The following is a 17373-nucleotide window of genomic DNA, read 5'->3' on the forward strand; positions in this document are numbered from 1 at the left end:
CGCAGTTCAAAACAAGAGAGAGCTGCTTGAGGCTGGTTCAGCTTGCTTTGTTGTTTTCCATACCTACTATTGTCACCTTCGCACCATGTGCCTTGATCTGAGTGTCTAATCTTCGCAAAACTTCGCACAGCAACCATGGCGCCAGTCGAGACTGACGCTGCCACAAGGAGCAACTCACTTCCCATTGCACTCTTCGGCGGGCAGGTCTTGCTCGTTACAGTCCTTACGGCTCGCGTTCTGCTCACTACTCGACGCGCCGCCAGATCACAGCCACCATCAACCCATACGCGCTCTCAAGACTCCACGCGCCGACGTCATGCCTTTGTCTTCTCCACCATTGCGCTCATATCACTGCTCTCAGTAGGGAGCTTCGCCTTCCTTTGGCGCGCCATCTCCTACGTACGATGGGCTGAGCACAAAAAGCAGGATATCCCAGGGAGCTTATGGAGTGGTTGGTATGGCACTGGTGAGCAAGGGCAATGGCATCTGGGCGATTGGATTGCCGATATAGATCTTGTGCGCGAGTTCGACGCCGTAGGAATCATGAAGCCCGAGGGATTCCTTTACACCAGCCAATACTTTGTGGGGCTGATAGCAAGCTCTATCTTTATGGGTGCTGAAGGTACGCAGAATACCATCAACAATCCCGTACATGAGATTCTCTAGAGTGTGTCGCTAACTTGTTCCCTTCTAGGACGCAGGCGCAATCTCTCTGATACTACTATTGCGTCTTTCGTACTGCTGAGCTCCATTGGAAGCCTGGGATATTCCTTGAGCTTGTTCTTCATCACCATCTTGTACACACCTCTAACTCTGCAGAATGGGGACTCGCCGCGACATGACACGCTCTTCACACCGTACGCTTTCGTTTACGACATGGGTATTGTCGCGTCACTCGTCACTCTCAACTTGTTCCCACAGCTGGTGTCAGAGTTTGGCGACAAGAGCATGATGCGAGTGAGCTATCTAGCCATGCCTCTTGCTTTCGCCTTTGCGCCACAGGTATGTAGCGCGCTTCTGCTATGACATTCTCGCCTAATCAGGATCCAGATTGTTCCTTACTCACTTGGTCATCAACATATATCTAAGGCAGCAGCCCACCGCTCTTATGCCAAGGTCTTTTACGCATTGTCACTGGCTTCTATCCTGGTGTACTGGCGGGTCTGGGCAACTCTGCTCTACGTGAACCGGCCCTCTTCGCGGTCTCATGTCTTGGACATGTTTGCACATTCGTTTGGAAGGAGCGATTCGCCTCATACGAACAAGCTTCTGGCGACTATCAGCAATGCTGGTCAGAAACTCAAGCACATCAGCACACATCCTGCTATTAGTGTTACAAGTCTTGATGTGTTCTTTACCACCATCAGTCTGCTCACCTGGACCTTTATAAGAGACCTAGATGTTCATTCGATACTGGAAAGTAGCGTACTCTCTTTTCTGGTACCCAGCCAGGAAAAACATGTTACTTTCAAGAAAGAATTGGCAAGAGTCATGGAACACGTCGAGGAGCCACCGCCAGCTCTTGAAACGACTACGCCTAAGAAGCGTGGGCGTCCTTCAAAGAGGGTGAATGGCTCATTTAGCGCAGCGCAGCCGGCTTCTGCAACTGGACCTGTCAGGCGGAGCACCAGGGGAAAAGTGTACAGCCCTGAATCTGACGCGGATGTGTTGGAAGACGAGCAGGACACTACGTATCAGCCAAGCGAAGAGACGAAACGAGAAGTCGAGGCCATGGAATCGGATGGGTCGTTGTCAGACGGTGACGTGGTGTCTGCTGGAGAATCGACTGCGCTGGCCCTGTTCCTTGCTTTCTTTGGTGGACTTGGACAGGTGGCGGCTGGCACTTTAGGCGCCGAAGTGACTGGCCCACGGGATTGAAGGTACCAGAGGGATTTCGTACAGGATGAGTGACTGTGGATATGATTCTATGTACTATGTGGCGTTTGAAGGGAGTCTAGGTTAGGGGTGCGGCTGGATGCGGGTGTATGGGTATTCGGTTTATGGAGATTGGAAGATAGCTGCTTTTGGTTTTCTGGCTTGATACCCCGGCAATTGGGACCGGAGCGTCGGATGCATTTGATATTGCTTTCTTAGTCTTAGCAATGCAATACCAGTCAGATACGGATATATGTGCATTGAAAACCAGTTTGTGTGAGACTAGTATATGGATTGTATGGTCCGATTGGTGGTTCTTTTTTCTTTTCTTTTATTTCTTTTCGGCTTTGGGCTCCCGTGACTACGTGTAAGTACACAGGGCTGTCAACTACGAGTACTTAGCATGGAAGAAAAGCGAAACCCCTGGCATGGCGCCCAAGAGGTGCTTGCGCAGCGCAGTGACGTTGCTACGGGAGTGGATCTATAGTTATCCGCGACAAGAACATGAATCCTGGTCTGCCATGGGATACACCCGTCAGCTCTGACTCATGCCAGGCTGCCCTGTCGATATGATTGCCTTCACCGCTCCAAGGGCCTGGACTGCGTTGCTTAGCCATGGATCCTTGGGGCGTCGGCTGGCGAGGAAAGGGTGGTTGATGTTGGTATGAGAGCATTGTGCCTGAAGATCTTGCTGCTTTGAGCCAAGATGGCAGAGGGCAACGACGTAAACGCGACCCAACCGTTGCGTCGCGGTGACAGTTGACTTGATGCTGCGATAATTTTTTCTTCCTCGAGGGCGCTGGAGTCAGGCCACTGCGGCTGTGTATCAGCACTCTTGACTTATTTCCGATTCGGCATCGACTCGTGTGCCAGGAAGAGGTTCCAGGGCCGGCTTCCGCTGAGAAAGCATCCCTGCCGACCGGCGTTTTCGGCTTCGAGCGACCAACGAAGGGCGTTTCCGAGTCAAATTACAGCTGCATAAGGCTTGTTTGGGGGCACGAGTGAAACAGGGTAGTGTTGGAAGAGAGGTCTTGGATGCTCTGCGCGCATCTGGTCCGAGGGTGGTAATCAGGTCGGGCTCCGAGCCAACAGGCCAGGGTAAGTAGTAAGTAGAGGAAGGGTATCGCAAGGCTAGGGCCTAACGACCACCTCCACCGTGCGCACCGCAGAGACGCTACACTACCACCGTATAACCATGGAGGTAAGCCCATCTCTCTTCTCCCGCTCCGCACTCTCCCCACATGGTCCATTGTCGTCTCCCTCTTCAGCTAGCTCCCGTCTAAGCCACGTGTGTCGCGTCGCGAGTCTCCCACATCCCACAGCCCTACATGCTCGTTTGCACCATGGCCTGAGCTCCCCTTTTGTATCCTCGGCCCACTGTCGATTGCCTTGGGCGTGTCACTCTTGTAGAACATCACGCCCGCTCCTGGTTGACCCGTCGCTTTGTCTTCAGCCTCGCCATCCTAACGAGCCGGGCGCCCTCGTGGCTTCCCTCGTCGGCCTGCATATCACGCCCTGTCCGAGCGTGGCTGCCATCTCCCCAGAGTACCACGCTTCACCGCGCAAATGTCGGTCCGTTGAGGTCAAGACAGCAGGCGCCGCTTTGTAATCTTTGGTTCTGTCTTTCTTCCTTCCTTCGGCGCGGCGCTTCCTTTGCTCACGATACCCGTTTCTTTGCGCTACTTGTCTTTTTCTTAGCCATATACCCTGTACAACCACCATTGCCACTACTACTACCACCACTACTACCACCACCACCCCATACACTACTATGGAGAGCCGTTACCTCTCCCAGCAGCGCTCAGCAGCCGTCGATGCAGCCCGTAACATCACCCGCGAGAATGCCCAAGAAAAAGCACAGACATCAGCCAGCTCATCACTTCTCAAGCCAAGTGCACAGTTAACCATGGACCGCTTTCTACAGGACTTGCCGAATGCCGAACAACCGCCGGTTGACTTCTCGCCGCAGTACCACACAGGCCGTGTACCAAACAGCAAAGCCGGAGATGGCAAGCCACGGCTGCTGCTCATGGGCCAGCGAAGGTGAGTTTCATCAAAGGTTCTGGGGCTCCAACGCTAATCATATCACAGGAGTGGAAAGTCGTCGATATCAAGCGTCGTCTTCCACAAGTTACCGCCGAGCGAAACCTTGTATCTAGAGACTACATACAGGATCAAGAAGGAGTCTATGCAGTAAGCCACACATGACGTCCATATCTTCTTGTGCTAAACAAATACAACAGCTCGTTCATGGACTTTCAAGTATGGGATCTCCCCGGCCATCTGGACTACTTTGACCCAGCCTTCGATACCGACAATATCTTTGAGGAAATCGGAGCGCTTATATGGGTCATTGACGCACAGGACGAATATCTCGATGCTATTGCCCGGCTCAACATGACCATTCTCAACCTGCAGCAGTCATACCCCAACATCAATGTCGAAGTGTTTGTCCACAAAGTCGACGGATTGTCAGATGACTTCCGCGGTGACACATTCCGTGACATTATCCAACGAGTCCAAGACGAACTTTCAGATCATGGCTACGAGCAAGCGCCCATATCCTTTTATCAGACGTCCATCTACGACCAGTCCATCTTCGAGGCCTTTAGTAAAGTCATCCAAAAACTTATCCCACAACTGCCCACGCTCGAGGCATTGCTCAACAACCTGTGTGGAGCCTGCAATATTGAGAAAGGATATCTCTTCGACATTATGAGCAAAATTTACATTGCAACTGATACGAGCCCAACCGATATCGGCAGCTATGAGATATGTTCCGACTACATCGACGTTGTCATTGATGTCAGTGAGATTTATGGCTGGGATCGGCCTGACGACGGAGACAATGAAAGTGAGATGGGCAACAACGATGCAGAGAGCTTGATCACCATGGAGAAGAAGAACAGCAGGTATCTTTACTTGCGTGAGATTAACAAGTAAGTCAATCAAGATGAGTGACTAGTTGAGGAGTGGGCGCTGACTGCTGACAGGTACCTCGCATTGGTGTGTATCATGGGCCAAGACAATCCAGCAGAGAAAAAGGCTCTCATCGACTACAATGTCGGAGTCTTCCAGGCGGGTCTCAAACAGGTTTTCCCAAAGAGTGACAGAGAGGCCCAAGTCGAAATCCGCAACATCCACGATTCCTTGGATCAGTGATTCGAACATTGCTGCTTGAACACGAAAAGAAAGACATTGCGTAGTTGCTGTAAATATTTGATGCGACTAATTGCTGCCACATTGAGCGTTTGGCAGGACACTCTCTTACACCAAAAAAAGATAATATATAAGCCTGTATAATAAAAGCAAAGTAAATGAAAAAAGGCTGTCAGTGCAAGATTGGTGCTTGGGGTTTTTTGACACATGTTTTGTGTGTATCGGTTATAGTATACCTGCATAGGTGAAGTTCAATGCGTAATTAATTTGTTCATGTACCGAATTCTAGAATTTATGCGGGCTCAAGCGAAAGTGCAATGGCCAGATGACATCAACCGGGATTCTGGGATGAGGGGCCCAATCATCGGAACGGGGATGCGCGTTACTTCCGACGTACAAGACGCGAAGAGCAATCTATTTCTCCGCATTCCGCGCGCGCATTTGATCGTCTTTCTTGGCTTCTGGACACGTCTTTGGATAACCTCGCTTGGGTAGCTTGTTGTTTTCGAGGGTAGTCAGCTTGTGCAGTTGAGTTTATTTGCCATTGTATAGTGCCGTTCTTGAGCTGCAGGCCGGTTGTAAACGGGTATACAAACACCCCCTCTCTGTGTTCTGCTTTTGTTGGGTTGCTGATCTCAAGACACTATAGGAACTACCAGCAAACTTCAGATTGTGTAGTTGGCACCATCGTACCTATCCTATTCGACTCCGCGTTGCACAACCGCACTCTCGTGACTCCTACGTCACTACCAATACTACCGACATAATGTCATCAGCAGCACGATACCGTCGTCCTGCAAAGGACAATGCGCCCACAGATGCGACGAACTCGGCCGGGGTCCCAGATCTTGCGGCTGCAAAAGAGAAGGCTGAGCTCAAGCAGGCGATTAAAGAGCAGGCCGAGGAAACGTCAAACGGCCTGTCAGTACTAGATGTACTACGTATACTGGGCGGGCTGATACTGTTGAGTTGTGGGCTGAGCTATCTGAGTACCAGCGGAGAAAGCATGACATGGGGCTACAACCCATGGTGGACACGAGCGCGAGAATGGAAGAGTCTAATTGTACGTCACTCCATGTCCACATCTCGGCGGCATATGCGTAGAGAATCCATACTAACCGCCTACCGCAGCAAGGCGAAGTCGTTCTCACCGATGGCGAGCTCGCACTATACGACGGCTCCGATCCCAAGAAACCCATCTACCTCGCCATCAACGGCACAATCTACGACGTCTCCATCTCGCCCACCACCTACGGCCCCGGCGGCTCCTACCACTTTTTCGCCGGCAAAGACGCCGCACGCGCCTTCCTCACTGGATGCTTCGCCGAAGACTCCGTCCCTGATCTGCGCGGCGTAGAGCAAATGTACATGCCCATTGACCCTGAAGAAAAGGCCTCTCTCACCCCTGAGGAACGCGAAGCAGCGATGGAGAAAGCGCGCCACAGGAAGAAGCTCAGCAGTGGCGAGCTGAAGAACAGACACGCGCAGGAACTCAAGAGTGCGAAGAAACAGGTTGTCGATGGCTTGGAGAGCTGGCATAAGCTGTTTAGGGGCGATAAGGGGAAGCCATATCGTCGTGTGGGGTATGTGAAGAGGGAGAGTGATTGGCTGGAGAAGACGCCCAAGAGGGGGTTGTGCGAGCAGGCTGAGAAGGGGAGACCGGTGAGGAAGTATGATTAGAGTATGATTGGGGAGTAAAAAAAAGGGGGGGCTATAAAGGGGACGAAGCTGGGAATAAGAGAGTTTTAAGTTTATGTAGCTGCATCGTGAGATGAGAATCCTTGTCTCTACCGAAATATTCAAATTTGTGCTTATATGAGCCGGTTACCTGCTCTCCTCGAGTATTGTTGAATTTGTGACGTGATTATTATACAAGTGTCAAATCTCAATACGAAGGCGGATAAAAAGTCTATCCTTTTCACTGGGATATCAGTCAGTCAAATGTAAAATTGAAGAACAACTCGTGACACACGGTTGCCAAAAGTGCACATCTTAGTCTGTGCATGTATTCATGTCTACCCTGATCCTTTTCTCACATGTGTGTTTCTTCTCCACGCCTCTATTCGAATTTATTTTGCTAGACTTTAATCAAGACCCTAGAGGAAAGTTTTCAAGCAACAACTACTTGCCAACTAACCCACGTGTCTCTCTTGCTTACTGTTCCAAGAGTCTAATTCCAACTTGGACTATACTACGATAGCACTATGTTACTCGTTGTATCAAGAACACACAGCAGTGGAATTTACACGCTAGCACAATCGATAACCACCATTACCAAAGCGCAATTCGTATCCCAAACCACTTTAGCGATCCACGCAATGTAGTCCACTTTTAGGATTGTGTGCTAGATATTAGTTGCAATTATGTCTCCTTCCATCAATAGAAGCACCAGTTTCTCCTCCAACCCCAGCATCGGTGGTTTAGTGGTAAAATTAGCCGTTGCCATCCATCTGTTCCTTCAAAAAATTCAGCTTGGACAACGTCGGCTAGCCCCGGGTTCGATTCCCGGCCGATGCAATGGATTTTTTTGCTGCTGCTGGTGACATACTTTTTGGCCATGTGGCATGTTGTGTGTTGTTCAAAATTACAGTTTTTTTTAGGGTTTGGGATTCGGTTAATTGTTGGTGGGAAGTGGGGACAGAGAGTCACGTGGCACCACTTGATGCGGATTGCATCACTCAAAGTGTATGTGTGCGCTAGAGATTATCTAGAAGTAGGTTTTTTGACTGCAAGAATTCATCACTTGGGTATTCGTATTCCTTTTTTTTTTTGCTTTTTTCCCTTTCTTTCTCGTTTTCAAACAGGGAATTTTTCGGTCGTGGTATGCTCTAAATTTTCCAATATCTTTTTTTTGGTAGTACTTTCAAGGGTTTATACTTACTTTACTATACTAGTCTTTTATTAATTCCCTTCCCCACCCACCCACACACACACACCTTAGCTTATAATCAACGTGATCAATTATAACTAACATGACATTAACACAAAGTATATAATGGCTACAAGAGGAAACAGTAATCTACACTTCCCCAAAGAGGAGCCTTGGCGCAATGGTAGCGCGTTGGTTTTCGGCTTTTGAATTGTCTCTGATCACCAAAGGTTGTGGGTTCGGTACGTGGCTCTCCTACTATGGGAACCCGCTTTCTTTCGATCCATGTTACTAACGTAAATTGACGTAGATCCCCATGGGCTTCGCTGTATTCTTTTCTCTTTTGCTTTTTTTTTCTCTCGTCTCTCTCTCACTCTCACACTCTTTTTTCTCACTCTGGATTGTTTGAGTGTGCCCTTGATGATTCATAATCTTCATGCCTTTTGCGTTTAGCAATTGGCTTTCTGTGGGTGCTTGTGTTTTGCGAATAAGCTTGGCTGGAGACCCCCCCTTTCCTTTTCTTTCCCACACCCTCGCAAAAAAAAAGCTGAGTGAGAGGGCTGGCCCTTTGAGTTTCGGCCATGTGAGACGCAGGGGAGAGGATTATCTGCGGCACGCTCGGATGCCTTGGAGTGCTGATAAGGTTGCGAATCCTATTCGCCGTTCCAAAAGGCAACTATTTACGACCGGTGATATATATACCATGGAGACGGCTGATCTACAATTGACGAAAAAAAAAGAAAAAAGAATTAAAACAGCACAGCTAAGATGCGCAAAGGCCCACTTTGGCTCTCCGATCTCCCGCGTTTCAGATACATGAATGACATGGCAGCAGCCGGGTACATGCTTTGCCGATAACGTAAGTAAACGCTCAGGATGGCTGAGAAAGCAGATACAGAGAGGGCCTGAGAATCCTGCTCGCGTCATTCTGCGGCAGGCACTTTGTGATACATACATGGTACTTGTAGATCATAGGCAGCCCATGATCCGAAATCTGAAACAGCTGCACCAGATCGATGGGCATTGGCCTTGGCCGCAGCTCAGCGATTGACCTGTGTCTGCTTTTCAACGACGTGGGGAATGACGTAAAGTTGATTGGTGTGCCAAAAGTTGGGGTCACAAGAAAAAGAAAGCAAAAAGAGACATTGGTGCAGGCCAACAACTCGACTCAAACGGATTGGTACAAAGTGCCCTTAGGCCGAAATCATTCACCCAAGCCGAGGCACTAGGTAGATAAATAGGCAGTTTGAAGACTTGTTGTTGGCATAACACAATGGACAAATAGTCAAATCTCCACCAAAGAATGCGGTCTAGAACGTTGCACTTTTTTTTTCAATGCCTGTTCATAAGTCTGACCCCAAATTGCCAAGCGAATTATAGTCGGGGTCGGTCGCATGGGGATGCTGGGGGCAATCAGGCCATATGGCAAGTGTCCAAGACAGGCTTCAGCCAGCCAATCACCAGGGAAAGCATGGGCCAGAGAGCACGACTGGATTCATCTAAACCAGGTCATGTTGCTCTTGGGCGAGTCGTGAAACAGGTCGAGGTATGATTTGGATTGCGTGTTGTCGAGATCAGCAGTCTTAGGTGTGGGTGCACGCCCGTTGTTCTGCAAGATGATGGAACAGCAGTTCGACAGTGTCATTTTAGCTATGGGGTCGCAGGAGGCTTTCCAAGATCCCGCAGACGACGGCAGGACGGGAATCGGTGATCGGGAGGCTACACGTATGTACATGTGTGTACATTCAGCTAGTCATGTGCGTTCCTATTGGCTGGGTAGTTGTAATCAGAAAGCATGAGGGTAAGGTGTACAGCGGCATCGGCATGAGCAGCATCGGTATGCGGAGCTGGGCGGCGCAGACAGCAAGTGGGCCAGTGTGGAGTACCAGACGGGTAGAATGTGTACAAGACATGATTGGTGGGCAAGAGTTGATTTGTGACTGAAAACGGTTGAGGAAGCGTCAGAGAGTGCATGATGGCATGGCAGCTGGAAAAGACGTGTTCTGAGCCGGGACGGGAACTACTAGGTTTGGTTGGCTGCGCCTATCGGAAGAGGTGGGATGAGAACAGGTGGATGAGTATCTGTCCATCAGCACCGGCCAGAATGGCGGCTTGGTGGACAACCGGCGTTGCTCGGACAGGTGTATAGGGAATTAGTGGTTTGCTTACGGCCGTGCATCATGAGTCGTTGCGCTCATCGCGTCCACGTCCGCGCCTGAGGCCTGGGGCGGTGGTAGAACAACGCAGTTGGATCAACGGCGTGCTGCAGTCGCCGCGGCAAGAGTGTGGATGCAGTAGTAGCGGCATTAGTGTTGGGCGCTCTGCAGGGCTGGTTTCGTCGATTCGATTACGTCGCGCGTCCCGCCAGCCTGGACGGCTAGCCATGCGATGAGTCGATTGCAGCGTGCCGGCGAGACTAGCGGACGTGGCTGGCGACGTGAGACTCGGTTCGCGCAGTTCTTCAGGAGCAGGACGTGGTTGGTGTGGTAGATATGTATCATTGTCGCGAGTGTGCGTAGTATGTGTGTATTCTACCAATGAGTGAGTGCAGGCGTTGTCGCGAGCATGCAGAAACGACGGCGGTGATTGGCCTGGATGCCGAAAATAGAAATGGCAGCTTGAAGACGATCGCGTCATGCCAGGTGCAAAGGGTGGGGCGCGCCAAAGACTATGGTGCAACAGCGACAATAGCTTACCTCTCTGCCTCTGCCTGCCTCTGCCTGCGGTTGCGGCACGGGACTCTACTCTGGGGTACGGCAAGAGACCAGGCGGGCAGACGAGGGGGATTGTCAGTCAGTAAGCAAGCAAGCAAGCAAGCAAGCAGCACTGCACCGTCGGTTTCGCACTGATTGCGCACTCATATCGCAGGAAATGATGGCATGCGCGGCATATGCAAATCAAACACGTCTCATCTCACCGGCTTCCCCACACGCCTTGGCGGGCCTTTGCATGCTGTGTGTTGCGGCGTAGGCATTGGTTTGCGGGCAGCACACCTGCAGGAGGACGAGTGCTAGGCGTGGTGTCTGTAGAGTCGAGCACTGTAGTGTGTATAGAGGACATGTCGGGTCGTGTGTGGGCCGATGTTGTGCCGCGGACCCTGTAGGGACATGCCCAACACGGCCTGTCGTGAGCCCGCAAAAGGCCATCGCCTCTGCTGGAGCGGGGTACAGGCGAGTCGGTGAGCCATGCACATGTGCATCCATACCCATACCCATACCCATACCCATGCTCATGCTCATGGCGACAACGGCCTCTTATCGCACTGCACCCAGCGACTCGAAGATTCCCACCGCCATTCGTTCATCTTGTCCTGTCCTGTGCTATCCTGCCCTGCACTGCAAACCCTCAGCCGCAGATGCCCTGCTGTGGGTCGCGCCGGCCGAGCTGTTCGGATTCGGGATTGGCCATGTCGTTCCCCCTCTCAGATGGCAATTCCCACTCTGTTTACCAGATCGCGTCGTATTTGGCATGGCCTCAACGCGTCCAACCACACGCCTATTCGCTCACATGCGACGGGCAATGCCACACCCCACCCGTGCCCACACACACCCTCTTTGCGTGGGACGGCACAAATTCCAACCCGTCCCTCACACGCTTCGTCTCTTAAGGCATGATGTGTCCCGCAGACCCTGGAATACGGGCTCGAAAGCGTTTACCGCGCCATTGCTTCCATCCTCTTTTGTGCTGCCTCTCGGTGCTTCGGCATATCGACTGCAGCCGTGGCGTTGAGACATGGACTTCTGCAGTGTGCCGTTGCCATGCAGCAACAAGTTTCCGAAGCGCCAGGGTGCAGTGCAAAAAGGGTCGGAGGGAGGAGTAGCAGTCGCAGTGCTAGCAGTAGCGACAACAGCACCAGCACCAGCATCAGCGGTGGGCTTGGAGGCGTCACCAGTCCCTCCGTTTGTTTTGCTGCATCGGCAGTGCCCGAGCACCGTGGGCCGGGGGGGCAAGGACTAGGGTCAGGAGTGAAGCTGGCGAAGGTGCCGGAAACTCTATGCTTCTTTTTTCCAACGTCTCCGAGGCGGATCAAGCACAACGGGCGATCGGCTCGATTGCAGGATAAATGCCATGCGCGCCTATGTAAACAATAGTGAAGAGGCTACGTAAGCAGGCGGCCGTGGCCTCAGGCAGGACCAGCCAGCCCAGCCCAGGCCTCGACCACGATGGAGACCGCAAAAGAGGGCAAGACTGCAAAAGCCATTTGCTTGCATTGAATCCTGAGCACCGTGCGAGTGTGTGTGCACAGAAACCCCGTGACCTGGCCGTGGCCGTGGCCGTGGCACCGTGGAGAGGCAGAGGCACCGTGGAGAGGCAGAGGCAACGTGCCCCGTTGTCTTCTGGCGTGAGAAGCTAATTGAGAGTCTCCTAGCACCGCGCCCGTGCGTGCTCCCCGACTAGTGCGGCCCCTTTGCCTGACAACCTCAACTCTTCACCGCGACCGCCAACCCTACACTCCCTCTATTATTTTCCTTTTCTGCTTGCTTCTTGAATCGCTCGTCGTTTCCAGCAGCAGACGGCCCACTCTCGTATATCGACCAATGCAGGCTTGAGGGACTGCTCGGGAGGCTTGGTACACGCTGCCATCTCCGTCGATTCACGACAGCCTTCCAAGCGCTCGACGACCTTCTCTTTCTATTTACTGTTTTAATACCTTTGCGCTGCTTTCCTTTCACCCCCAGGTACACACTCCCCTCGAAGCCCATCACCACTGCCGGCCCATAGCCTCATGGCTGCATCACCAATGCCCCCATCCCTTGATCCCGCTACACTCCTGCTCCTGCTCCTGCTTGCCCGGCCTCGGTTCCGCGATTCTGTCCTCAGTCCACATCGCTCCACCACTTACTACCCACCGCCCGTTCGCATCCATCGAACTACCATGCTAACGTTGTGATGCTCGACAGGTTTTCACTTGCTCATTTCGGTCGCTGCCGCTGCCGCTACTGCTACTATCGCAGCCGACAAGCCTATAGCTGATCCCCATCGAGCTCCTGACAGCCGTTACCCCCACAGGCCACCGATGGCTCAGGTACTCACGTCAGTCATCCAGACGACAGGACCTCATACAATGCCATACTCGTCGTCCGATGCCTACAAAAACACGACCACCCACTCCACCCAGCAGCAGCCGCGCCCGTCGCAGATGTCACGCAAGGAGCACACCGCGAATTCTGCACCTACAGGATACAGAACAGCCGCCGCACCCATAGCCCCGTATGCCTTCAGCAGCACGCCGCAACTGCGCCAGGAGAACAGGTCCGTCTCGGCACCTTCCCCCCAAGGCCTGCAGCAACTCCCGGCTCCCGCCAACCAGGCCCGTCTTGGCCATCCCTCCCACCCATCTTCTTCATCCGACTCCACTGTATCCACATCTGGGTCTTCCAATCGTTCCTCGGCCGGAACGGCTGTAGCCGCCAAAGACGACACCGATGCCAAGAAGCCTATCGACAGCATTGCGCCATCACTCACTCTCTCCTCCACCAATCTTGATCTTTCGTTTTCTGTTGGCGAATCGCCAGTGAAGCCGTCGCCAGGGCGGTATCGACGTGGCGCCGGAAGGTCAGACTCGTCAAATAGCGTACCCACTGGCTCCACTACCCCAACACAGCGCTCCGCACCTGAGGGAAACTCTCAGGTGGTACTTTCGCAATCAACACCAAATGCCACCTTGGATGCTGTCGGCTCGCCACAGCCATCGAAACCCGCCCACAACCGAGCCAATAGCGCCGATGATACCGTTCGCACAGGCGGTACGGACCAGGCTAAACGATACAGAAGGCGCAGTTTCAACGGACTAGACGGGGAAAATATCACCCCGAGCAAAGCATCATTGCAGACCAGCATATCCACAGTTCAACCCCCAGTGTTGAACCAAAACCTCGCTAGACCATCCAGTTCTGGCCCCACTGGGAGTCGTCCTGCCTCAAGCCAGAGTCATGAGCGACAGGGCAGCGCAGGAAGTGCGTCGTCCAACAATTCGTCAAGATCACAGGTGAGTCTAGCCAACACACCACACATAACCAAACTAATTTAAACCACAGTCTCGGCCTGCTGCAAACGCACAACGCAGCTACGCCTCCGTAGCAGGAGGCAACTCGGGCAAAGCGACTGAGCCGAACAGGCGTCAAGCTCCCTCTCCTCTGTCACATCCCATCTCCCCGTCAGAGTCTCCGGCCCAAGCCAAGCCAGAGGCAACGTCCAGTGCCGCGATGCAGCAGCTCAGCGCTGTCAACGACAAGGAGAAGGGTATGAAGTCTCGTCTGCGCAGGGCATTCTCTTTTGGCAGTGCCGCTGAACTCCGACGTGCTTCTGCTGAGAATAGCATCTCGGTCGAACGCGCAAGATTGAGGAAGGGCCAGTATCAGAATGATGAGGACGCTGAGCAAGCAGCCATTATCGCAAAGCAAGAGGCTGCAGGTATTGGGGCTGGCATTTACTCTGGCCAGGGTGGCGTCGGCTCCACGGACAACTTGTCTATACAGTCTGCTGCATCTTCTGCGTCGGTTATGCTTCGCAAAATGGGTCATGGAATGAAAAAGGGTACCAAATCGATCAAGGGTCTCTTCAGACCCAAATCAGTTATCGGTGTTCCTGCTGCTGATGGCCCCATCAGACCAAGTGTTGGTCAAGTGTCTCTCGTCACGGTTGAGGCTGAGAGGCACAAGGTTAACGTTAACGCCCACCCGCAGACACAGACTCGGGGAGGCACTGGTTACCCAAGACTTGAACGCAACTCCATCGATGCTGGACAGACCGCAGAGATTGTTGACCCTTCAGTCTCGGGTAGTGACTCCATTTCCAGGAAGAGCATTGTTGGGTCTGATCGCGACCGTGCCGAAGTTCTTTCTTCCATGAAAAAGGGTATTTTGAAACGTGGGTACTCTACGTCTTTTATCCACACAGCTGCTAATGATGAATCAGGTACTGGTACCGGTTCTGAGTCGAATTCTCCAGTAATAAGACCTGAAGACAGTGTTCCTAACGTGGGCTCGTCAAGGTCCAGTTCTCCCGCCACTCCAAAAACAGAAATTGGACAATCCCGCACCGACGACTACTTTGCGAAGCCACCTCGTATTCACAACGGCAGCACTAGAAGTCTTCCAACTACACCTCACGGCGGTATGCGCAATATCAGCTTCAGTCCCCGCATCCAGTTCCACGACGCCTGGTCACCGCAGGACTACGACCGCAGAGGTGACATTGCCACGTGTAATAGGCTTACGCCGATGCTTGCGCAACAAATCAAGGAAGAACTCAACACCTTCAAAATGGTACGCACTGTCCCTGCGATGCTTTCAGAATTATTTGCTAACTCTCGCCACAGGAGATGGAAGTTCACGAGCTCTCGAAACCCCACACCCATTTCTTTTAATGATTATGCATCCAACATTTGGACATGGCGTCTTGGCGAATTCCTCTCATCGTTGTACTCGTGGATTTGAGCCACCAGCATTCACCACTTGTCAGCCCTGTTCCCTGTTCTGGTTACCACGGACTTGTTCTTCCATCTTAGCGAGCATTTGCAATCACGTAGAGGGAGACCACCCTGCTTGCATGGGAGGTTTCTGCAAGCCTGTTGGCAAGGGAAAAAAAATCACAAAAGATGGGAGGAGAAAGTTTTAGCTGGAATTACCTTCCCTTGCCTTCATTTCTTTCTGTGGGTCTCAGTCGTATGTTGACGTCCTTTTTCTTTTACTGTCAAGCTTGTCATTCTCTTATTAGTCTCCTTGTCTCAGTTGCAATCATTGTTGGGTAGTCTCTGCGCTGCATATATCGTGGAGAAAACTGTGTAAGGAGAGGTAGGAAGTACTTGGGGGCGCAAGGGTCCTTGGTAGTTGGCTTTTGCCGAATAGCTGTATAATTGCAGTAATTGGAAGGCGACACTCCATGTTCCTCTGCTTCGTGTTTACTGTATAGAGCGTCTTTTGTTGGGATAATTGCCTGGGTTGGCAGCAGTCTCGCACCAATATTGATCATTTATTCGCCACATCTTGAGATTGGAGCACTAACAGATGCCCCATCTTCTCGACCAAGTCCCCAGACACTTAAGAGCTCGTATACTCATTCGACATTTGTCGCAACGCATTAACGGTCAGACCTGTATGCGTCCAAGTCACGGCAATTAGCCGTTGAGGTCAATCTCCGGTACCTTGCACAAACCTAGGCAGTTTACACACATGCCCGGCACTCACTTCATCTGCCACCAACACCCTGATAACCCCACACCTGTCAATACCGCCCCGCAAAAAATACTTTTGATCACGCGAACCACACCTTCCCGTTCAAGAACGTCAATACAACCACACGTGGGGGTGAGTGCAACGGCAGACAGTATAGGCGCTAGTCTTTTGATTCATCGAAAGTATCGCATGTGGCAGCATGTCCGCAACCTTAATACAGTCGCCTGATCACCGCTTTTGGAATACGACAATGTGGTGCTCGACAGTCGCGCCAAGGGATTCAAGGGGTAGAAAGGAGTGAAGCCAGGAACGGATAGCGCAAGTGTTGCTAAATATATGTTTCTAGCAAGTGCAAGTGACGATACAGGGTGCACGTGCTGAATGCATCCTTGGGTGTAGAAACTGATACAAGGGATATTATCAAATCTATGCATGGATAGTAAGCCGGTGCAAGACCGTTATAAATGGTGCTGACCAAGGAAGATGAATGGACAGGCGTATCATATCACGTGACCATATCGCTCGCTTGACCGTTGTCTTAGCGCGCCAAGATCGCGCACCGGACACGAAATTGGTGTCGGCTCAGCTTTGTCGGTCTCTCCTCAGCAACCACACACATCCGACAAAATGGTATGTCCTGTCGCCGAACAACCTGTTGAAGGGACGAAGGAAAGAATGGACGCTGACTATTTGCAAGGCACCTGCAGCAACTGGAGGCAAGAAGCAAAAGAAGAAGTGGTCTAAGGGCAAGGGTATGTGATACCGCAATATACACCATCCAGCACCTCTACACGCACACCGAGAATATCCTACTACACGCGGAATCATCTTTCGAGAATTCCATTCCTTCCTACGACCCTCGCGCACATTCCGGGCTCCATAATGAAGAAACGCCACTAACAAACCCGCAGTCAAGGACAAGGCCCAGCACGCCGTCGTTCTCGACAAGACCACCAACGACAAGCTCCAGAAGGATGTCCAGTCCTACCGCCTCATCACCGTTGCCACCCTTGTCGATCGTCTGAAGATCAACGGCTCGCTCGCACGCAAGGCGCTTGCCGACCTCGAGGCCAACGGCCAGATCAAGAAGGTTGTCGGTCACTCCAAGCTCAGCATCTACAGTATGTCCGCCATTTAGTTCTTATGATATTACCCTCTTTGGCTTCATGTGAAATGGGCCTTGGGGAGTGATCCACTGGAAACAAACTAACATAACCCAGCCCGAGCGATTGGCGACGCCGAGTAAATCCGCGTTTACGGACTAGTCAATGAATCCAAACGCGAGACTCGGGA

General features: G+C 52.0%; 6 protein-coding genes across 6 annotated transcripts; 5 read left to right on the top strand and 1 right to left on the bottom strand.

Annotated features, from left to right (window-relative positions):
* Window positions 1-135: 135 nt before the first annotated feature.
* On the top strand, window positions 136-1878 carry COCMIDRAFT_5318 (uncharacterized protein; the record flags this gene model as incomplete). Its single annotated transcript, XM_007689775.1, has 3 exons — window positions 136-622; window positions 695-1002; window positions 1051-1878. The coding sequence occupies 3 exons, from the start codon at window positions 136-138 to the stop codon at window positions 1876-1878; spliced, it is 1623 nt and encodes a 540-aa protein (XP_007687965.1).
* Window positions 1879-3646: 1768 nt separating this feature from the next.
* On the top strand, window positions 3647-5037 carry COCMIDRAFT_95428 (uncharacterized protein; the record flags this gene model as incomplete). Its single annotated transcript, XM_007689815.1, has 4 exons — window positions 3647-3918; window positions 3967-4068; window positions 4119-4814; window positions 4869-5037. The coding sequence occupies 4 exons, from the start codon at window positions 3647-3649 to the stop codon at window positions 5035-5037; spliced, it is 1239 nt and encodes a 412-aa protein (XP_007688005.1).
* A 763-nt stretch (window positions 5038-5800) lies between these two features.
* Window positions 5801-6714, top strand: COCMIDRAFT_95366 (uncharacterized protein; the record flags this gene model as incomplete). Its single annotated transcript, XM_007689816.1, has 2 exons — window positions 5801-6097; window positions 6166-6714. 2 exons carry the CDS (start codon window positions 5801-5803, stop codon window positions 6712-6714), a joined length of 846 nt encoding a protein of 281 aa, XP_007688006.1.
* Window positions 6715-10081: 3367 nt separating this feature from the next.
* On the bottom strand, window positions 10082-11142 carry COCMIDRAFT_26340 (uncharacterized protein; the record flags this gene model as incomplete). The annotated part of the gene is made up of 2 exons (XM_007689782.1): window positions 10082-10434; window positions 10821-11142. The coding sequence occupies 2 exons, from the start codon at window positions 11140-11142 to the stop codon at window positions 10082-10084; spliced, it is 675 nt and encodes a 224-aa protein (XP_007687972.1).
* Window positions 11143-12920: 1778 nt separating this feature from the next.
* Window positions 12921-15272, top strand: COCMIDRAFT_95397 (uncharacterized protein; the record flags this gene model as incomplete). Its single annotated transcript, XM_007689817.1, has 4 exons — window positions 12921-13892; window positions 13942-14773; window positions 14822-15171; window positions 15225-15272. The coding sequence occupies 4 exons, from the start codon at window positions 12921-12923 to the stop codon at window positions 15270-15272; spliced, it is 2202 nt and encodes a 733-aa protein (XP_007688007.1).
* A 1505-nt stretch (window positions 15273-16777) lies between these two features.
* COCMIDRAFT_48954 (uncharacterized protein) lies at window positions 16778-17326 on the top strand (the record flags this gene model as incomplete). The annotated part of the gene is made up of 3 exons (XM_007689818.2): window positions 16778-16832; window positions 16992-17201; window positions 17301-17326. Coding segments are annotated over 3 exons (291 nt in total), but the record flags the coding sequence as incomplete, so codon positions are not given.
* Window positions 17327-17373: the final 47 nt, after the last annotated feature.

The sequence above is a fragment of the Bipolaris oryzae genome (genome assembly GCF_000523455.1).
Source record: "Bipolaris oryzae ATCC 44560 unplaced genomic scaffold scaffold_65, whole genome shotgun sequence".
Lineage (NCBI taxonomy): Eukaryota > Fungi > Ascomycota > Dothideomycetes > Pleosporales > Pleosporaceae > Bipolaris > Bipolaris oryzae.